This window comes from Paroedura picta, chromosome 9 (genome assembly GCF_049243985.1).
Source record: "Paroedura picta isolate Pp20150507F chromosome 9, Ppicta_v3.0, whole genome shotgun sequence".
Taxonomy (NCBI): Eukaryota; Metazoa; Chordata; class Lepidosauria; order Squamata; family Gekkonidae; genus Paroedura; species Paroedura picta.
Genome location: NC_135377.1, coordinates 60834472 through 60857621, shown reverse-complemented (window position 1 = coordinate 60857621; position 23150 = coordinate 60834472). Strand labels below are relative to the sequence as shown.

The window sequence follows — 23150 nt, the reverse complement described above, 5'->3', positions numbered from 1 at the left end:
GTCCACTGTGTGACACAGCGTGATGGACTGGATGGGGCATTGGCCTGATCCAACATGTCTTCTCTTCTCTTATTATAAAATGGTTGTTACCCTGATTGAACTGATGGTATGACCCCAGTTTCTGAGGTTTAGCCATTTTTTTGCAAGGGGAACAGCAGTAGGTCACCTACACAGAGCATGCAACGTAAGAGACAGACATTACACAGGGGGTGGCCAAACTGTGGCTCTCCAAATGTCCATGGACTACAATCCCCATGAACCCCTGCCAGCAGCTGGCAGGGGTTCAAGGGAATTGTAGTCCAAGGCCATCTGGAGAGCCATAGCTTGGCCACCCCTGCTAGAGTAATGATCATCCACAAGATTCCTCTCTACTTGTTCTTGCAGGAGAGAAATGGCATGAACAGGACCCTGGGCTAGAGTGCCTGGTTTGTACACTGCACCGTGTACATGGCAGAGGAGATGAGGGGATGGGATCCATATTAAATTTCCCATTAGCAGAACGGAACTTACCTCTCTCCCTCCTCCCACTACAGCCACCTCCATTCAATACTGAGGAACAGTGAATGGGGGCCCTGCAGTGAGAAGGGGGAATTGAGGGAAACTTGCCATTTAGTCTAAATCCAATCCAGGATGTGCTGCTCCTCCACCTGTGAAGGCCATGCAAATATCCCTATCAGAAATCAATGAAGAAGAATTATGGAATATGCACATGTGGCTTACAAGGGATAGGGCAGGGTTCAAGGTATTTTGGCATTCGAACAAGACGTTTCCTCCTTCACTGCTGCTGGCTTAGACACAACTGGATCTCCATGCCCTCCTCCACCCTTCAAGATCAGCCTAGAGCATCCATGATAAGTATCTGTCCAGCCACTATTTGAAGACTGTTTGAAGCAGGGGGTTGGACTAGATGACCTGTATGGCCCCTTCCAACTCTATCATTCTATGTTTTAAAAAATTAGCTATGCCAATCAATAGTAGCTATGCAGATGTCCTTACTTTCTGTGAACTTTGTGATAATAAATGCTTTCATCTAAATCCAGAATTTTGGAGTACCTTGGAATGTTCTAGAATGGAATCAAGTGACATCAGGAAGTGAGATATGAACAGTGGGGTGAATCTAACTATGGGATTACTATGGCTCTCCCCAACCCCATAGAGGTAATTTATGATGTTCCTTAGAGCCTTCTGACAGCCAGGAATAAAATATTTAGAGGGGGGCTCAGTGGACAGCAGCAGAAGTAGTAAGTCTTGCTTCATGGGGTGCTCAGATGACTGGGTACCCCACACGGCAGCAAGAAAGAATGAGTGACAGCAGAATGAGAGTCCAGAAATGCTGCCATGTTGGGTACCAAAGATCTCATCGACAAAAGCTGATGCCACTGCCAGCTCTATCTTCATACCTCTGTGCAATCATGAGGGCTAGAAACTTATTTTCACCATCCCATTCATACTAAGAACTCACCTGGAAGTGATGGTGTTACCACAAGGGCATGCAGTTGAACTTCCTTTTCTGGGAAAGTTACTTGTAGGTTACCTCCAGCTGACACTGACAGTTCCTTTACTGTACATAAAATAGAGAGGGGAAATGAAATCATTTCAAAAACCAGAGTGAAAATTGTGTTGGAGATATCTGGGGACTTGCACCTGTGTCTGCAAGCCCCTTCTGTTGCACAAAAGCTATATATGTCATAGTAGTGAGGGGTACTCACTTGTTTTTGCCAAGTTTTGGTGAGATCTTCCTTCTGACAGTGCAAACTGTAAACAGGCAGCATGACTCTTTATCATGCCACAAGCACTGCGTTTACAGTGCTACGCAGGGAGGCCTCCCCAGGCTGCAGGTACACAGCTATGTCTCTTGAAGGCATTTGCTATGGATTCCATGAATTAATACTTCCCAGTTTGGACCCACTGGAGAGTTTCCACATGTGTGGGGGGATTTGGGGCAATTCCCTTCTCTTGTAGCAGACCTTTCACTCCCTTCCTGATGCTGTTTCTTGGGGGTCCCCGCTCCATTAGGAGCACAATTTGGAGCAGCAATGGGAGGCAGAGAAGTTGTGCTCCATGGATGAAAATCACTTCTGGGCTCAGAAACCTTCCAGTGGATCAAAGCCTGCGGTTTAAATTTCACATCTCTTCACTCGTATGTATTTTTAGCCAACAAAGCAGCAAACAATTTTTTTACCTATACCCTCATGTAAAATACAGCAGTCTTTTGTTGTCATATCATAAAAAATAAATACCGTATTTGCCGGCATATAAGACGATTGGGCGTATAAGACAACCCCTCCAACATTTCCACTCAAAATACAGTACTATGGGCAGCTATGTCTATCCCAACTGAAGTGCACCCGGCGTATAAGATGACCCCCCCACACTTGGAGGCATGTTTTTCAGGGGGGGAAAGTAGTCTTATATGCCAGCAAATACTGTACCAGCAGGATGCAATTGTTTTCTTACCACAGGGCAGTCAATTGAGTGATAAATACAAGAGGGGTTGGTTTCTACACTTCACTTTTTCACTATGCAAAGGAGTCTCAAAGTGGCTTACAGTCGCCTTCCCTTCCTCTCCCCACAACAGACACCCTGTGAGGTAGGTGGGGCTAAGAGAGCTCTTAGAGAACTGTGCCTAGCCCAAGGTCACCCAATGGCTAAATGTGGAAAAGTGTGGAATCAAACCCAGTTCTCAAGTTTTTAACCACTACCTCACACTACAAGCTTGATTTGAGTAACAGCTTGAATGTTGTCATTCCAGCAAGAAGTTTCCTTCTTCGCCGCTGCTGGCTTAGACACAGCTGGGTCTCAGAGGGAATGCCATGCTCTCCTCCACCCTCCAGGATCAGCCTAGAACATCCATGATAGGTATCTGTCCAGCCGCTGCTTGAAGACTGTTCGAAACAGGGGGCTGGACTAGATGGCCTGCATGGCCCCTTCCAACTCTATGAAAGTGTCTATTTTTTCAGGTCACAAAAAAAGTCTAATCCATTATAACTCAGTCAATCTACTGCATATTGTGCATCCCCTTCACTCCAAATGGCCCAGGGGAGTATATGTGGTCCTTCCTTCCTATATTTTACCTTCTCAATTACAAGGCAAATTAAGTTGAATGAGAATGTCCTGGCAGAGCGGGGACTTGAAACCAGGCACACCCAGTCTTAGACTGCTGCTCTAACACTATACACATTAGCAAAACATCAGCCACGAAGGTTGCCCATTACCTGCTTTTGCAGCAAAAGTGGGAACTGACGCCGGGTGCGTGGCGGAAGGCTCAGTGGTGACAATGCTGATGGGCATTGATGGGATTTCATCTTCCACGCGACCATCGAGGTCTAACGTTTCTGTTTGTGTTGCAGGTGTGGAGAGAAATCCAATGATGTCTGAAGGAGGAGGATTATGGGAAGGTGTTAGAACCTATAAGATGAATTGCAGGAATACATCACTATTGCAAATGCTTTTCTCACCATTCAGAATCACAGTTTTTAAAAAACCTCACATAAAATTCCAGCGCAGCTGGAGATGGAAAACATGGTCGATTTCCATGCCCCGCGATTTTTTTTTTTTTATCGAGGTATCTGTGATTTCTCCAGCTCTTTTGTAAGAACTGACCAGGATAATCTAGGACTACTAAGCAAAACATACACCCGAGCATAATGTCGTATACAGAATTCCTTAGGAAAGAATCCTGTGCTAAAGCTATGAAAAAAGTGGGAACTATCACCAGTATGTTCAAAGCTATATATACATTTTAAAAAATCAGTAGTTGCATGGGTTAAGTTTACATCAATTCAAAATTGCTTATAAAATTGCCATTCTTCAGAGCACGGCAAGTCCAGAACAGTTCAAAAGACACACTAAGAAACTGGGATGAACTAAGAAGCATAAATAAACAAAAGGGCCATCGACTGGATCTCCACCTTTCCCAGAGCAAAAGAGGTGAGACGATGATTAAGTTTAGAACTGCCTGGCTGAATGTGCACAAGGGTTAGGATGGATATTATGAAATATTCTGGAACTTTTAATTAATATTATATTGCTGTATTCTACTGTTATGTATTTTCCACTGGTCGCCGACTGCAATAAACTTATCCATATCTATCTTTAGATGAGACTGCTGCTCATTTTCATATGTTCACTCAGCCTAGCAGTGAGAGTTGCAGTGAATGAGACGGTGAGCCACACAAGAATTACCGCAGCAGATGAAGCCCAGGTTCTATCAATGGGACATATCTACGTGACAAATATCAGATTCATGACAATTTAACTTCCATGAGTTTTCCCAAAGGAACTCTGGGAACAGAGACCAAAACATCCATTAGTGATGCCCATCTTCCCCTCTCATAGAACTATAACTCCCAGGGTTCTAACAGAAATAAACCAGTCAAAAACCTGCAGTAGAATTAATACAACTTTCTGCCATCAACAGCGACCAGCAGGATGGCATGAAGAAGCTCCCAAGCAGACCCCGTCAGGAGGAACGCCCTCTGTTATTCTTCTTCAGTATCTAATTGTCAAAAAATGCTGTATCTAGACAAGCAAGCTCCACTTGCCTGGCAAGGTATCTTTCGAAACTTGCTGTGTCTCCTCTACTATCAGCCATGCTTAGCGCTTCCAGGTCAGAAGTGGGAAATATCTGGGGACTGTAGGGGTGGAGACTGGAGAAGGTGGAGTGTGAGAAGAGGAAGGACATCAGCAGGGGTATAATGTCATACAGTCCCACCCTCCAAAGCAGCCATTTTCTCCAGGGGAACTGCTTTGGGTGGCCTGCAGATAGCTGTAACAGTGGGAAGTCTCTAGATGCCACCTGCAAGCTGGCAAACCTATCCCTGCTTCAAGCATCTCTATATTCAAACATGCCCACCCCTGCTTTCTTGTAATTTGGAGGGGGGGGGGTGAATGTCTTTAAATGAGACAAGCACAAAGCAGAATCCAGACTACTTCATACTGGCCTACAATATTTGACAGAACGTCTTTGGTAGCTGTCATTGAAGAGTTCACAGCAATACCTTCAGGGCTAAGTACTGTTTTCCATCATCTATGCAAACTTGCATCTTCAAGCATAAGCACTGGAAACAAGCTCTGAATAATAAATGAAAGCTGGTTTTCTCAAGACCAAGCTAGATGCAATAGATTCATGATCAGAATCCTCCATGTGTGAGTTTTGGTTGATTCATAGGCCAACTGGGGAAAGGCAGCAAGGGGGAGAGTGTTTAACCTAGGCTTTCTCAACCAGGGTTTCATGGAACTTTCTCTTCTATTATTATTGTTGGTTTGTTTTTTTGTTTTAAACATTGTTATGCCAGCTTTCCACCCAATCAGGTCCACAAGGCAGTAAACATAAAAACATTTAAAAATACAGTTTATAATTATAACATTCAATTAAAAATATGTATGTATCTCTCACCATTAGGAGCAGTAGGTGAAGGAAAATATTCCATTCTACTTAGGCCCACAGCAGGATGCAAACCGATGCCCAGGCCCAGGCCCAGCTCCCACCCCACCAATCCAACCCAGCTCCCCAAGACGTAACACTTACGGTTTCCTCCCAGGAGCTATTAGCGTCTTTAGGTGGCTGAAAATCGAAATTGCTTGTAGCTGCTTTCTTTACTGGGCCCAACGTTCCTACAGGCAGCTCTCTGGGATATTCAGTGACAGATTTCACCTCAGATCCACTTTTATTAGGGGGACTTTTCAAATTAACTTTCTCCCCATCATTTCCCCCCAGCTCTTCATGTTGGCCTCCTGAAGAATTGAAGCCGTTTTCGGTGGTGACTGTTAGACCCCAGTCAGCATAGTCAACGTTATCTTTCTTGATGTTCAGCTGAAAGGGATTCTGTTCTGCGTCCCCATATTCATCTGCGTAGTCAGGCACCTCTCCAAGGCTACGCTCGTTGCTCAGGAAAGCCAATTCCTTCAGGCTACGCACTTCCTCGGAGGGGTCATCCTGCACTGCCAGAGATGGAAGCACGTTTGAGGGCAGCTGCTGAAACCCCAGCAACGCTGCCGACCTCTGGAAAGGCCTCAGCACAAAGGTCAAATAGGACTTCACATTTTCCATTTTCTTGGGCTCACAGTTTCCTTTGTGTTGACAATTGACAATATAGCAGTGCTGTTCAAACATCCAGGACAAGTCACAGTCAAAAAGATCGCAACAGGCTGCCGTGCAGTCTGCCATTGACACAGCATGGGGGACCCGCATGATTTTGGTTGTTTCTAAACTGGGAGATATTATTGCGTCTGAGTACTTGGCACCTTCCCTGCACTGTTGGCAGAAACACCCTGAAACAATAGGCAAGAGAGTCAGGAAGGTAAGATCAACAGGGCACTGCCCCCCCCCCAAAGAGTCATTATCTTAAGAAAACTGCCTCCATCAAATTAAAATATTTGTTCAGTTTAAATATCGCTTGATTACACACCTTGCCCATTAAATATCTTGAGTAATTTACAGCTTAGAATTCACTAAGTGTGACTAACAAAAGGATTCTAAAGATAGATTCAGGCAAGTTGACATGTTGGTTTGAAGCAGCAGAACAAAGTTTGAGTCCTTTAAGACCAATACAGTTTTATCCAAGGTATGAGTTTTGGTGTGCATTGACAATGTGTGTGTGTACACAAAAGCTCATACCTTGAATAAAACTTTGTTGGTCTTGATGGTGCCACAGGGCTTTAAATAAGGATCCTAAGGATCTGGAACCAGGGGTGTGTAGTGCAAATCGCCATGTTTGCAGGTGACACAAAATTATTCAGGATGGTAAAAACCAAGACTGACTGTGAAGAGCTCCATGGGGATCTCCACAAACTGGGTGAGTGGCCGACAATGTGGCAAATGAAGTTCAGTGTTGGTAAGCGTAATATGCACTGGGACAAAATATCCCAACTTTTAAGTATAAGCTAATGAGATCTGAACTTGCTGAGACTGAGAGGTGAAAAGATCTTGGGGTTGTAGGGGATAGCTCAATGAAAGTGTCAAACCACTGTGCTGCAGCCATGAAAAAAAAAGGAAATTCTATATTAGGGATTATTACGAAAGGGATCAAGAATTGATGGGGATTGTCTGTTGATTGTGTGTAATTAAAAATAAGTTTACAAAAAAGATGTATGTCCCATTAGAGAGAACATAGTCTGTTACTGGGCATAGGCCCCTCTATATCAAAAGAGAAAGTGGAAAAAGAAGAAGAAACTCAGAAGCAGAAGTAGAGCAGGGCTCCTTCCCATTCTTGACCATGGGTCCAGAGAGCCTATACACATTAGGGCTGCTAGATTTTTTTTCGTTTTTTCAGGTGGTTAAGGGGTTTTAGGAGGGAAAGACCTTAAATAGGGGATAATTCCATAGAGTTCACCTTCCAAAATGGCCCTTTCCTCCAGGTGAACTGGTCTTTATCACCTGGAGAACAGCTGTAATAGCAGGAGAGCTCCAGCCACCACCTGGAGGTTGGTAACCCCAACACACATGTACTTCAGTCATGTGCTCACAAGCTGGCAGGAAAAGGGCCAGCACACATTCATACGCACTCCCCTCTCTATGCACTTTGTTCAAAAACTTGCTGGTGTTAGAAGTTAGTAATCTGTCATAAACAAATAAAAGTAATACTGAGAATTCACCTCTTAAAATCTGCAAGAGCAAGCAGAGGAATCCTAATCCGAGGTCCATTCTTCCTAAAGCGGACAATGCCAACTCCACTTTCAAAGACTCCACCTTCTAGAGACTCCACAACCTGAACGGTGCTGCAGGCTTCTCCTGATACTCTTTGATATCCAGTTGGCCGCCTCCTGCAATCAGCAGGGAAAAAGAGAGAGAGAGAGCTGGCATGAATGTTAATTGGAATGTCACATAGCAAGGGACAGGATAGGATGAGTATATGGTTAGAGAAGATGAAAGTGGCAAAAATGGCAAAAATTGACATAGTTGGTCTTTCTTTTTAGATCCCTGGCCATGGAAAGTGCCTAGAGATGCCAGCCTCCAGGTGGAATCTGCCCCCCCCCCCAGAAGCATAGCTTATCTCGAGGCAACAGGCATGAGAAAATGGCTCATTAGAACACGGACTGTATGGCATTATACCCACTGAAGTTCCTTCCTTCCCCCAAACTCGTCCTATTCACACTCCACCACCAAAGTCTACAGGTCTCCAAACCAGACCTGGCAACCGTAAAGGTGCCATTGAGTCACATCTCCCTTATAGGAACCCCCTAAGGTTTTCAAGGAAAAAACATTTAGAGGCGATTTTGCCATTGACTGCCTCTCCTTGGAGACTTGGACTTCCTTGGGAGTTTTCCATCTAAGTACCGACCAGGGCTAAACCTCCTTAGGGATAAGCCTGGACAATCCCTGGATGATATTTTGGATGATACGCTGGGTAAGGATAGCCTAGACTAGGGGTAGTCAATCTGTGGTCCTCCAGATGTTCATGGACTACAATTCCCATGAGCCCCTGCCAGCAAATGACTACCCCTGGCCTAGACGATCCCAGCCTTAGAGAAGAGTCCTATGCAAAGTGACCTTTGAATGAAATCACCAGCAGCAGTATACAAAAAAAACCCTGAAAATGGTATTCTGGGTTAAGTACCTAGATTCTCAGATGTCCTATTCAGGAACACTGAAGGGCTCATGTCATTATCCCATGCCAGTGCTTCGTTTCACAGAACATTATCAGCCAAACAGAACAGAGATCAATAATTCTTGGACAAAAAAACCCCCAACAAACCGAGCTACTCAGAGAAAAGGATTCTTAATGGCATTTCATTCTCGATGAACTCCCAGCCTATAAAATATGCCCCAAATTCTCCATTGCCAGGTTATGCGAACAACAAAAAAAGGGCGCTTGGGGACAGCAGATATGACAGCCATTCATACAATAAACAAAAAGTCCTGAAACTTCCATGAATATCACAGGAGATCTGTAGGCAGAAAGGTTCCAAAGGGGCGGCACACCAAGAGCCAACCACCCTTAACGACAACAAACAAGGTCTCAACTGAGACATTCAAATGCTGTTATGAAAAAGATTTACACTGTTTCACACAGTAAGCGGATCCTAGACCTCTTGGTTGGAGGCAGCCTCCTCCTTCAGCAGCCCAACTTGAAATATCTAAGCGTCATTTAATACATATCGTAACAGACAACTGATCGTCAGGAATAATAACCTGCACTCAAAGACTGCCAAAAGCATTCTTGACATATGCATCGCAGAAAGCCCTGAAGTTGGAGAAAATCCCATTTTTATGTACTCCCCTCGGCTTGGCTCAGAATTCAGCTCAGCAATCAGAGCGTCTTCTTTTTAAAAAATCAGAACAAAGCTTTTTTCCCCTCCGGCCCTAATTTCCAAATTTGGAGCTCAACATTGTCCAGATGATACCCTGATGACAAGGCCTGAATAACTGCCTGCCCCAGCCCCCCCCCCCCATACAATTACAATCTGGATTGTGTTCTCCGAGGAAACCTGGGGGGGATAATTTTGGAACACAGTTAAGCATTATACGATACACAGATTCATATTCTGAAGTAGCTAATGATTCATTTTGGCAACCACTCATCTTAATTGACAGATTATTTCTGAAAGCAGCAGGAACGTCAGTTTCTTACATTTTAATTTCTCTTGGTGATTATAAATAACAACATTGCAGGTTGATTTTTAAACAAATATCATCCTGTGTAAATTTCATATGTCTGATTTGGAAACGAGGAAGAACCGAGGCTTGTATTAGTTGAGATTCAGTAGACTACAACAATAATTTCCCTTTGCTACATGCTACAAAATGCCCACACTCAAGGAAAGCAATTACACCTGTTAAAATTAAATATTAAAATTATAAGGATCTTATACATTTTATGACTCTTCCTGGGGCTACAGAAGTTACAATACTGAGGAAACCATAAGCACCCATAGGTCCATTGGCTCCAACAGGATTTAAGTTTGTTTTGCTTCCAAGATGTAATTTCCAATTGCCCTGCTGGATCAGATCAAATCTCCATCGAGTCCAGTTGCCAGCCAGATGCTCCCTAGAGGTACACAGGTGGACCATAATAGAGCTGGTGCTTGGAGCATCCATACCCTGTGTCCTAGAACTCTGAGGGCATTTCTGCATGCATCGAATGCAATGTGCCAGCTGCTGAAGGTATTCCGGCCTATCTCCACCGACTGGCTCACTATATCCGCCATTTTAAGCTGTGACAGGGGGAATCCCAAAAACTGGATTCACCACCCGGAAAAGTGCAATTCCCCCAGCAAACAGCCCCCCCCCCCAACAGTGGGAAGGTTTGGAGGTGGAAACACACTTTTAGCCTATGTCCCACCCCCGCTCCCACCCCTCCATTCCCTGCCAAGCGAAGGTGGCAGCCCACCCCCCACCCCCCGCCGCATTGCAAACAGCATAATTCTTAGATTCAAACATAATTCATGTTAGCATGAGAGAAGGAATCCGGGGCGATGACTGGCATGGACTGTCAGGGACTGGGGGAGCACCGGGGTGGGGGGGGGGAAAGAGAGCAGCGGGCAGGATGGGTGTCTGCAGACCGAAGAGAACGGGAAGGCTGCACTGAGAGATGCTAGGGAAGAGCCTGGAAGAGTATGAGAAAAGGATAAACTGTGTTTGTTGTAAAAATTGAATTGGGTTTGTGATTTAAATTAATATCCTTTATTATAAGAATAAATAGCCTTTTACATTTTACATTTCACAGGATCCCAGGCAGAGTCAGCAGGGAAGTTTTGTTTTGAGACAGTGTTGCTGTATTGGTTAAATCAGTCTGTTTTTCACTTGGATAGTTATTATTTTTCTTGAAATATTAATTCAGTTACTGATAAGAAACACAAAGAACATTTCTTGTACAGCTGACAGGTTTTTCTCTTCTCAGTTGGTAAAACTGTAATAACACAACAATCACAAGAATATATAGCATATGAACTGAAGTACAAAACGGTCTATGTATGCAAATAGTATAATTCAAACAGTGATCTGATTGAAGCAAAAGTAGGCTCAATGACCACATCTTTATTCCCAGATTTGTAGGTCAAATGACAAATTACCTAGATTATTGTTCTGAGTTCGAATTACATTCTTCTTCAGATTCCAAGCTGGCTTGGGGGACTAATTATTTCAGTCTCGGTAAGTCAGCGATTACAGATCCTTTAGGAAACTGAATTGTCAGGTACTTTAATGTTGTGTTTGGAATCTGAAGGAAAATGTAATTTGAAACCAAAACATTCATTATAATGGAAGAAACAGTCCTGAAGTATATTCTTTTGCACTCCAAGAGCCTGTGACCCCAACAGAGAAACCTCATGGACAGATAAACTCCAGGGGGCATCAGAAACCCAGCCCCAATAAGGAGCCACTGGACTGGAGTGACACTCTTGTTTCAACCGATCAACAGACACTTTTGATCTCCCCTTGTTTTCTTAAATATGAGAGACTTCTTTTACACTAGATGGATCAGAGTGCTTTAATTCCACACCACCACCTTATCTAGAGGCAGTATAAGTAGCAATGATTCAAAAGCTAGGCTCAAATTACTTTTAGTGTGGATGCAGTATTTACATTGTTAACGCTGTCTGCAAATTTGAACAGAGCAGTTTTAAAAAACAATGTACATGATGTTGGAATATGCAAGATCCGTAGTGTGCATGATTGAACAGAATATGGAGAATGTCCTGCAGGGGGCATTGGAGGAAATGTTTATTTAGCATAGTAAGACTGGGGGCTTCCTGAAGTTTTTCAAATAATCTTGTCCAGTGCCTTGATTGGCTCTTTGGAGACTTCCTGTTCGTTTGAACACACTTCCTCCCTGCTTGCCTCCAGAACAGAAAACTGGACAGTTAGGCTCTCTTGCCTCTTTCTATGCAAAGTTTGTTTCTTTAAAAGAATAAAATAAATAAATTTATTTTATTCTTTTAAACAACTTGGTGCTTCACATATTTAAACTCTGCCAACACATTTATACCCAATAAAACAAAATCAGAGTCCAGCGGCACCTTTATGACCAACAAAGATTTATTCAAGGCGTGAGCTTTCGAGTGCAAGCACTCTTCCTCAGACTATGACCTGACCATCATGACAGTGGGAATATAGGAATCTGATTTTGTTTTATTGTGCTGCTTCAGACCAACACACCCATTTATACCCAGAGGTTTTACTGCACTACAACATGCAATTTAAGGATCATAACGAATTCCTGTTTCCTCTGGAAATCAATGCTGACAGACTGGGATTCAAACCCAATGTTCCCCATGAGCACCCTGAACCAAGTAAAAAATGGGGAGATGACAATCTGCAAACAAGAAACCTTTTGGAACTGAAGGCTGCAGATATCTAGGGGAAATGCTACTCAGTGCCTCAATCCCTTCTAAAACCGTATTTTAATGAAACAAGCATTTCTAGCCAGCCTTTTTGTAACTTCTGCATCCTGTTGTTGAGCAGGAGAGGGAACAAGGTGAAAACAGGTAGGGGAGGGCTGCCTGCATATCACCTCGTGGCAGGAGGGACACACAACAGACAATGGTTCGCCAATCTTATTTCCCGCCTCCCTTCCAAATAATCAACAGAAATTTTGGTGAGGGGGGGGGGGATGTACACAGCACACATTTAGGGCTCCATCAACATTGTGCTAAGGCCTGACACCAACCAGGAAGGGTGGGCTATAAAACTAACTTTATTAATGATTACTATTACTTTTTATAAGAGCCTCTTGTGGTGCAGAGTGGTAAGGCAGCCGTCTGAAAGCTTTGCCCATGAGGCTGGGAGTTCAATCCCAGCAGCCGGCTCAAGGTTGACTCAGCCTTCCATCCTTCCGAGGTCGGTAAAATGAGTACCGAGCTTGCTGGGGGGTAAACGGTCATGACTGGGGAAGGCACTGGCAAACCACCCCGTATTGAGTCTGCCATGAAAACGCTAGAGGGCGTCACCCCAAGGGTCAGACATGACTCGGTGCTTGCACAGGGGATACCTTTACCTTTATTACTTTTTATAAAATCTAGTAGCACCTTTACATGTAAGAAGATCATAGTTTGACAAAGTGTGCTTGCACTTCAAAGCTCACACCCTGAATAAATCTTTGTTGGTCTTAAAGGTGCCACTGGACTCTGATTTTATTGTGCTACTTCAGACTAACACAGCTACCCATTTGAATCTATTACTTTTTATGTTATTTATTTTTTTATGTATGCAAGTTATATACAGCACCCCGCTGCGATATGTCAGGGCGGGGTACATAATGCCAGTGGGGAAAGGGAAGGGTACACAGAACATGGGGACGGTATTACTTTTATCCTCATTAACGAGCCACAGCAAAGGCGTTGTGCGAATTGCTCCTTGGCTAGGCAGGCACAGAATAAATGCATCTCCCCACACCAGCCATAGGAATATACAAGCCGCTTCAAGGGTTGGCGAAAGTCGGATCTCACACGCATCTATGCCAGGATCCACAACAACAAGAGAGAGAGAAATCCAATGCATCCTCCTGCGACCGCCGGATCCAGCACACACAGACACCCCCCCCCCCTTGATAACATCAAGCCATAGCTGGCTGGCACCGCATGCATCAGAAAGCGGTCAGCAGTCGGCCAGAGGCGAGCGGGGCCGGCGCCGATTTTCCTTACCTGGCGATTGCGGGGGGGGGGGGGGTAATTAGGCGACGTCAGTGAGGACCGCGGGCGCTTCCATCTGCTTTCTCCCGTCCTCCCCGGCGACTAGCAAGACGGAGGGAACCTTTTTGTCCAGGGTGAAAGGTGGGGGTGGGCCCGACAGGCGATCTCGATCTTGCTGCTTTCCAGGGGGGGGGGAGCGAAAGCGAGCTTTGCCGACGCTTTCTTCCCCGCCAGCGCGCATCCTCCGTGCAGGTAGAAGCCGCCCTCCCTGCGCTTAATCCACAACCCGCCGCCAGCGGGCGAGGACCGAGCTGCGCCCCCTGGGTGAAGGAGAGGAGACATTTATGACTGGGACAGGGGGGCGTCGCCTTGAAGGCCTGCCTGAGGGAGGGGATGGGGAAGGGAGAGGGTGGTCAAGTGTAGGGTTGGGAATTACCTGGAGAATTTGGGGGGGGGGGGGAGGAAGGAAGCCTGAGGAAGGCAGGATCTCAGCAGGATTTAATCCCACCCTCCAAAGCAGCCATTTTCTCCAGGGGAACTGATGTGTCAGGAGATCAACTTGTAATGAATGGGTGATCTCCAGCCAAAGAGACCTTCAAACCGAACGAGATGGATGCAAGCCAAAAAGAGAATCGACAATGGCAGTCCAATAAACAAGTTATAAGCAATGACTCGTGGTTTTACAGCTTCAGAGTGTGGTTTAAATTCTCCTTAGTGGTTGCAGGTGCATATAGGGCGGCTTGCAGACTATCCCACCAGCTGTTTCCTTTCACACAGGTGAGTCCACCCACACTAGCCTGCCAGTTCCCAAGAGGCAAACTAAACAATAGGAGGGCTGCTTATCATCAGACAGGCCTCACCAGGGACTCTGTCTCTTCCAAGGCTAGTTAAACTGCTCTGCCACACTACCAGGCAGTGACCCTCTGAACTGTCTGTTCTTTTGCAGAGGAAGACCTAAAGCTATCACTGCCTGAAGCCACCCTGGACTATGATGGCTTCTGTGCTTCCTACAAGGCACTTACTGGACACTGAAGGTGCCTACCTTGACCAGGGCCTGCTTTGAGGCCTCAAATAGTTTTATCCGGCCTTCCTGTCCACAGAATTGATTCAGGCCTACAGTGTCCTCTACAAATTTTGTAGTATATCATTTTGTGTGAAGGAAGTAACTGGATAGACAGTTTTTGTATTTATTTAAAGTAAATTTAAAGTAGGCTGGCTTTATCGGATGCCTGACTGCTGATAAAGGCGGTAACACCGAAACGCATTTGGTCAGTGGAGGCATTAGTATGCATTGATTTTATTGAGACTATGCTATAAAGCAGGGGTAGTCAAACTGCAGCCCTCCAGATGTCCATGGACTACAATTCCCATGAGTCCTGCCAGCAAATGCTGGCAGGGGCTCATGGGAATTGTAGTCCATGGGCATCTGGAGGGCCACAGTCTGACTACCCCTGCAAAGCCTTGGGTTAAAATTCCAGAGGGAAATACAGTGACGGAAATACATACATAGTAAGCATATAGTTTTCTATCTTAATGCTGATCATTTCAGCCAATCACCCCACTTCAAGGAAGAAGATACTGTAAAGATTCCTCCATGCTTGAGAAATGGATGGAGCATCATGGCTGGGTTTCAGTTAATTACTCTTATTTCCAAATTAGAGATACATCTGGCCACTAGGTTTCTCCCCGGAATGTGACTCAAATAAGTGGTAACCTTATAAACCAAGCTTATTATTTCTGCTTGGTCCTTGAATCTGTAAAATATCTTAATTATGCTGTGCGTTAATTTACTGCTCATCCCCTATATGGACTCGTAATCCCCATTTCATTGTATCTGAGGAAGTGTGCATGCACACAAAAGCTTGTATCTTGGATAAAACTTTATTGATCTTAGAGATGCTAGTGGACTCAAGGCATTGTAATTGTAGGAATGACATGGTCTTAGCCTAAATGGACAGCTCTTTTTTTCCCCACTGACACTTCAAGCGATATACCCAACAGTTCTACGGTTACCAGCTTGTGTAAACAATGATTCATGGTTTTTATATATCAACTAAAGTCAAGTCGTTTAAAAGAATCCTGACTATTGGCATTTATTTATCATTGTATACAGTTATTTAAAATGTATAGATTTAGATGATTTATTCTGTTTTGAGTACTGTATAAAACATCCTGAATGGCCTTTATATTTCTGCATTCGCAGGCATTAATTTTAATTTTTAAAATGTACATAGAAAGTAAGAATATATGGTAGGGCAACTGAACATTTATTGGAGAGTTTGCTTAAAAGGGTGAAAAAAAACTGTTAATGACCGCACAGAGCAAAATAAATAAAAAAATCCTAATACCAATGCGGTCAAAACCAAGGAGTGTTAGACAGGTGTCTTTAAAAAGCAACTTAAAATTGTCCTCTAGTCTAAAGGGCTTTTTCTTATAATACTACATCAAAATTGCACAACAGTCCCCAGTGGTCACTTGGAAATTTGCCACAATCCAGTTTCTCCAGTCCAATTAAATCCAAACTCTGGGGAATGATTTGCCCACCAGTCGAAGCAGCTCGAAGAAGCAGGCGGTCAAACCGTAACCTGCACTTGTAAGGCGCCTTCAAGTTCGTGTTTTGGCTTGTGTCCCATGTGTAGTGACAATGTTCTGGCTTGCCCAAGAATTCCCAGACATCCAGAATGTTGCTAGGTAGGCCACCTAGTTTAGCAACCTGATGAAGAGAGAAGTGGAAAGCATTAATATTGGAACTTTTTAAAACACACTGTCAACAGGAATGATTAACAATAACAAATCAGTCCCAGAGCGTGATCTGAAGGTGCATCATGTAGGAACCTCACTGGATTAAAGCAGAATGGAGTCTGATCAGTGCCTCACTGGTCAACTGCCAAATACTTCCTGGTACACAACCTTGAACACCACCATGGAAGAAAGGGTGTCTGTGAAAGTAGACAGAATTTTTAATAATGCATCACACAGTCTATCCATTTTGTCACATTTGTGGCTAGACTGCAGGATGGTATTCAAGTGGATCCCATAAGGCAGGGGTGGCCAAACTGTGGGTCTCCAGAGGTCTATGGACTACAATAACCACGAACCCCTGCCAGTGTCTGGAAAGTATTTCTGCTATTCTGCAACACATGGTGAGAACAGGACTCAATGTGTGCCACAAGGCAATGAATCACTTTACCCAATCTACCCATCTGAATACTCTAGTAATGGACAGGGAGAGATCAAAATAACAGCATGTTGTCTTGTACTGCTCATGCTCAAGGGTCAATAAACTCTTCCTTGTTCACCTGGCCATGAATATCTCCAATGCCTCCAGCACACAGAAGTTATGTGGGCAGAAGGAAGCCAGAGCAGTGTAAAGGTAAGAGCATGAGGCTATCTGGGATGCCCAAGTGCAAATCCTCACTCATAGCAAATGACTCACCGACCAGTCATTCTTTGTAATTCACTTCACAGCACTGCTATGAGAACGAAGTGGATAGGGCACTACCTTGAGTTCTTTGGCAGAAGAGCAGGATTAAAATGCTAAGTATTATTTAGCCCTGGAACTCATACTACTATAGGGAAGAACTGGGTTTTTTATAACCTGCTGAAGGCGTCCCAAAACGGCTTACAATCATCTTTCCTTTCCTCTCCCCACATTCCTCTCCCCTGTGAGGTAGGTGAGGCTAAGAGAGATCTAAGAGAACTGCTCTGTAGGAACAGCTCTGAGAGAACTATGACCAACACAAGGTCACCCAGCTGGCTGTATGTGGAGGAGTGGGGAATCAAAAACCCAGTTCCCCAGCTTAGAGTACTATGCTCTTAACCACTACACCAGCTGGATTTCCCCAACCATTTATATCCCTCCCTATGAATATTTAGAGACTCTAAACTGAGTTATTCAATAAATTTATGGGAGAGGAATCTACTATGTAAAACTCACCTCTTACACTGGAATAAAGGAATATATAATATTTAAAAAGGAATATAAAAAGAAATCTGCTGCAGTTCACCTCTTCATCTCTCAGATTTGTATCTCCTCCAAATATCACAGTAGTCGATGCTGGTACCACACTCATTTTCTCCAGCACCAGCTTCAACTGGTTTAAACGCTCTTTGGCATGAGTCCTGGTGCTCTCCAGATGAGAAGTCATAAAGCAAAGCTCATTGCCAGAAACGGTTGCCTGTTAGAGGGACAAAATACACAGAGCAAAGCTGCATTACTTGCACAAAGCTGTGAAAGAACACTCTCACCTATCTCTGATCTAACTAAAAAGTCTCTTTTGCATCAAGCTCTACCCTGAACCTTCTTCACTTTTATGCTCTCCAAGTTCCTTACACTGCAAACCCTTGGGTCCACACCATGTCAGTTCTGGATCCTTCTCCCCCCATGCTTTGCCCATCGCAGTTAATGTTAAAATAAAAAGAGGCATGTCTTGCAAACTGGAATTTATTATTTATCACATGAGGTGTATGTTACATAGCCAGGATGTCTGGCAGCCAAGCAAGGGATGTTTGGAGGTGGTTTGCCATTGCTTGTCCCTGCATAATGGCCCTGGTGTTCCTTGGAGATCACCCTTCAAAGTGCAAGCCAGGGCCGATCCTAGTTAGCGTCTGAACTCTGATGGAATCGGGTTTGCCTGAGCTATCCAGATCCGGTTTGGATTTGGTTTAACAATAGATGAATCAACTAGCAGGTCAGCTAATGAATTCAGGATGCAACTTTTAAATCGGTGGCACAACAACGTGGTTAAAGGTTTAGCTTTTTTTTTTAAAGACTATTTTGGTTAGTGACTTACTAGGGACCAAAAAGAAAATATTACTAAAGAGCTAATGAATTCTTAGGCTAAGCTACTTTCTAGAAAAGTTGTAAAAATAAAGCAAAAGAGAAGAAGGATGTAAGCTATCCGGAGCTCCTTGAAAAGCGAGCAAGATACAGATCTGTTCCACTTAAATATTTCTGGTAAGGCCTAGGAGGAGGAGCTGGTCTCATGGCTTAAGTGCTCAGCACTTAACACCCATGAGTGCCTCCTCCTCCAACCAGTTTGTCTGTCCAGCGGCCAGCCTTCCATCCCCCACCCCCATCTTTCCAGTTCCCTCTGAAGCTGCAGGTTCCTGCTGCGTGACAGCTGCCCCTGCTGGTGAGTTCCCTGCCTGGGGGCCTCCAGCCTTTCCAGGTCCTGGGGGGAGGGAGAGGCCATCTGCAAAGTTCTTCCAACTTCCCCTCTCCCAATCTAGTAACCGCTGTATTCCAGAATGCAATGGGCTTTATCCCTAGTATACTAAATAAGCACATATATTTATACCTGGAATTCAGAGTTCTTATGTTATGTGTAAGGGAGGGGCTATGGCTCAGTTGCTTGGCATGCAGAACGTTCCGGCTTCAATACCAGACATCTCCAGTTAGCAAGCAATGGTGAAGACCATGGAGAATGGCTGCCAGTTTGAGTAGACCATACTGATCTCGATAGACCAATGGCCTGATTTAGTCTAGGTTCTTTACTGTTTATTGAGGAAGCAAAGGACAAAGAAGGACTTGTGGGCTGGACCTCATTTTTCTCCTGTATGCACGTCCCCAGATTAGTTCCTTTTTCCTTTCTACTGGCCACTCTCATATCCTTGTCCTTCTCCCTGATTCCTTATTTCTTTCCCATTCACCAACCTGCATCCCCTCCAGTCTTGAGCTTTCATGTTTACCTTTTTTACATCCTGCCTTTCTCCTCAATGGGAACCCGAAGCAGTTTGTTGTTCTACTCTCCTCAATTTTATCTTTGCAATAACCATGGGAGGAGAGCTCCACTGAGTAAATCAGGGGTAGTCAACCTGTGATCCTCCCAATGTTCATGGACTACAATTCTCATGAGCCCCTGCCAGCAAACTCTGGCAGGGGCTCATGGGACTTGTAGTCCATGAACATATGGAGGACCACAGGTTGACTACTCCTGCAGTAAATGACTGGCTTAAAGTCACCCACTCATGGCAAAGCAGGGTATAGAACCAGAGCCTCCCGGATTCTGGTCTGATGTTCTTGTCACTGCATCACAGTAGCATTCACATGAGGCCTGATGATAAGAGCTGTCAGGATTGTCAGCCCAGGTGCTGCCAGGCATGGTCTGGACGAGTCTTTCCTTTGTGGGGGGGGGGGGGGAGAGAGAGACCAAAATAACCCTGAAAAGGACCCTGTCCCACTAGCCTGCCTCTTACTGACAGGCACCTTGAAGGTGGGAAATATTGTATTTGCCTAGCAATCCTCTCAATAGCCACTGAAGTATACTTTCTTAAAGCCCCTTTTTTGTTACTGGGGATGGAGAATGGGCCATAATATACTTTTTCACATTCTTCTGCAATCATGGAGCTTTTCCAGTTTTGTAAAAAGTTCTGTCTAGGCTGCTTACAGTCCCAGGGTCTAGTCATTTTCTACAGATCTTGCCATCTTAATAATTAAATGTATTAATGATAGTAAGTTCTCACTTTTTTCAGCACACCCCGCCCCCAAATCCTACACTAGAGTTCTAACACTGTGCAAATCTATCGATTAAGAGCAGAACCAGCAACTGCTTAACACACTGCCAGATCTAATTAAAGGCAATAATAATTATCCCCACCAATGTCGTTAACAGGCCATGTTTCCCTTTCATACGAGTATGCAAAGAAATGCACGCCATTTCTAATTGTGAGATATAGTTTATACTTTTAACTTTTGAACAGCAAATTAATTTTTTCTGTGAATTAGACATACAACATTCAACAGCTCACTCACATGTACTGCTAACAAATTTCTCATCATAGAGGTTGTTGGAAAAGGTATTATTTCATGTTCTAATACTCTTACTCTTGATTTTTTTAACATTATGGCAGTAAAATAAGCTTCAGTGTTACCTAGAGAGACACATATACATGGATAAAGGAAATGTCAGCAACAATTTCTTGCAGAAATCACACAGGATAGAAGGCAGCCTTATTTCATGTTATGCATTTTCAAACATCCACAGACTTTATCTTCTATCCACAAGACAGTTAGCACACAGGGAAATGACACATCCACTACAGTTCTTTCAAAACTCATCCTTTGGGAAGAAGAGACTGCTGACTAAGCAACAACAACAAAAAAGTTAAAAAGTTAAGACCAAGAAAGTGCAGAAAATTACTGACTTCCAAAGTGTTTCAATGATACTCAGGACAGGAATTTACAGTTCTGGCTGAGAGAGAATGACCGCCAATGTCCCCAGTGAATTTCCTTAGATCTCCTAGTACTTACACCAACTGCAACACCACACAGTAATGCAAAAAGGTAGTGTTTAAATTATTACAACTGCATCAGGGCAAGACATAAGACCCCCCCCCAACCCCCTGTGAATGTATAACTATGAGTAACTCATTTTACCTGGTATAATTGTGTAACTAACAGCTCTCTTTTGTAGATAGCTGAGATACGGAGGAACAACTTCTTGTAAAAATACCACATCTGGGCTGTACCTAAATGAAAAGACATTTACAAATCCAATGCATGTAATAGATGGTAACATTAAGAAGTAACTGTGACCACACAGTAAGATAGCCCCAATGATGAACAAAACGAATAATGCAGAATTATGGCCTTCTAAGTCTAGTGAAGTTAACAGGCTTCAAAGGCTGTTGTTTAGATAGCGCTCTCTAAGGAAAGCATCCAGCCTAGTATGAAGTGCTAGGTATCCCAGTGATCTTTAACAGAAGTAGCCTAATAAGTCACCATGGAATTGTTGGTGGAGGTACTTACAAAGCTAAATAAGAGCAGACTCCACGTGCCCTTTCATGCAGATTGCTCGAATCCAGGCCATCTATGTTCCAAGAAATTAAGGAAAGTGTGCTGTCATCCTCTTTCAGGCCAAGCCCTGCCTCTTTCACTGGGGCTACTGCACTGCTGCCACGTGGGCTATCTGTCAGGTCAACACTAGAAAACATATCCAAGAAAGACTTTGAAAGATAAAAAATAGTAGTCCAAGTAGCACATGTTCATCGTCTACAGGAAAAAGAATTTGGGGGGGGGGGGGAGCCCAAGCCAATACACGTCACTATGATAGTCAAATGGCCTAATTAGGGTTCTTTTGCCTAGCCTCCAATTAATCACACTGAGAGAAAAACTTTTTATATTTTTACTGCAGAAGAAATATAGACACAGGGGAGTTCCCAAAACTGTGCAGCAAACAATAGGATTATGAAGAATTAAATAATCTTTTCTTGGAGGCTGGGAAAGATTATGCCCCTTGCAGGATAAGCCAATAGTCTGGGGTCTCTGCCTCCACACTCCATTTGCAGAGAACACCCTATAGGCCAGCCGTTCTCAACCGTTCTGACTCAGCAACCCCAACTGCAGCGGTGGGGGCGGCATGTGCCTGTGCGCAGGCAGTGTACACGTGTGAGCATGCACGCACAGGCGCACAACAGCTGAGGCAATGTGGAGGCGGCCATTGCCATGGCTCCTCTGTTGCCAGCCACCACCCACTGCCACTGCCTGCTGCTGCCACCCACCGATGCCCAATGATGATGCTGCCGCCATGGCAGCCAACTTGGGGATCCCACAGAAGGGGCCGTGTGACCCCAAAATGGGGTCCCGACCCCCAGATTGAGAACCAGTGCAATAGCCCTTACACTAGCCTTCCAGCAGCTGCTGACAAGTCCAAAAAGCTGCTTGGATGCTTCCCCCCTCCCCCCAATGAACCAAAAAAGAGGTGAGTATGGAGTATTGGAATTAACTGTTAACTATGAAAATAACCGTTAAGGATGATGGGCTGGCTCCCTTCTGTCAAGTCTATGAAAAGTGCATGGGAAGTCGAAGAGGATTTCAGGTAAGACTACCAGGAAACAACAAATATTAATATTTGGAAGGCAAAGTGTGGTATATTTCCTGAGGCTTTTAGACTACAACAAAAACAAGACAGGAACCAAACAAATATTGCTTCGTCCCCATCAGCAAACCCTCGCACTCTTCCTCCAGAGCTACAGACTAGAGACACCTCACGACTTACAAGGTCTCTTTCCCTGGAAGCCCCTGGGGCGTCCTGTCCCCGCACTGCTCCTCGAGGGGCGGCTCGAAATACGAATTCAGCGCCCTCTGAAAAGCAAAGGCAAACAGGTAGGGCGGGGTGGAAGCACTCAACCCCACGCTGGCTCCCCCGCGAGCCTACCTGCACGTCCCAGTCTGCCTTCGCCAGGTAGCCCTGAGCCACGGCCGCGTCACTGCCGGTGATGGAGGCGAACTCCGCGCAGAGGAGCCGGCGGTGCTTCTCCAGCTTCTGCTCTGCTCCCTCGACCTCCTCCTCCTCCTGCGGGGACCACTGCTGCTCCTGCTCCACGCCTGCAGCGAGGCCACCCACCTCCATCTCTCCGCAGCTCAGTGGGCGGGACGCGGGGTCAATCCCCGCTCCCACCGTGGACGGGGCGGGAAGAAGCGGCGCCCTCCTTGCCGGCAAGAACGCGCCAGCCCGCGACACGGCGCAGCAGGCTGACGGAACTGGAGCCACGCGAGGTCTGCCGCATTCGTGGGGAAGACTGTACAGACTCCGCGCCGGCGGGCGACGTCATCACTCGCGGCCGCCACGTGCTGGGGG

The 23150-nt window shown here is 44.9% G+C and overlaps 2 protein-coding genes across 7 annotated transcripts in view; both read right to left on the bottom strand.

The window, feature by feature from the left end:
• The window catches only part of KIAA0319 (KIAA0319 ortholog), a 33899-nt gene extending 19914 nt beyond the window's left edge, over positions 1–13985 (bottom strand). For 2 of the 6 annotated variants that reach the window (XM_077353012.1, XM_077353011.1), the window contains exons 1-5: positions 13582–13984; positions 7597–7764; positions 5531–6273; positions 3216–3408; positions 1463–1561 (exon numbers count right to left, since the gene is read on the bottom strand). In XM_077353012.1, coding sequence (XP_077209127.1) covers positions 1463–1561; positions 3216–3408; positions 5531–6273; positions 7597–7645 — 1084 coding nt within the window. In that variant the 5' untranslated portion in view covers positions 7646–7764; positions 13582–13984. Of the gene's footprint in view, positions 1–1462; positions 1562–3215; positions 3409–5530; positions 6274–7596; positions 7765–13581 lie in introns of those variants that run through there. The other 4 variants (XM_077353009.1, XM_077353010.1, XM_077353013.1 and 1 more) reach the window with 3 other exon arrangements.
• A 1830-nt stretch (positions 13986–15815) lies between these two features.
• On the bottom strand, positions 15816–23122 carry TDP2 (tyrosyl-DNA phosphodiesterase 2). The gene is made up of 7 exons (XM_077353004.1): positions 22728–23122; positions 22569–22654; positions 21320–21493; positions 20948–21039; positions 20324–20442; positions 17577–17747; positions 15816–16282 (listed from the first exon to the last, which is right to left on the bottom strand). The coding sequence occupies exons 1-7, from the start codon at positions 22920–22922 to the stop codon at positions 16001–16003; spliced, it is 1119 nt and encodes a 372-aa protein (XP_077209119.1). The 5' UTR covers positions 22923–23122; the 3' UTR covers positions 15816–16000.
• Positions 23123–23150: the final 28 nt, after the last annotated feature.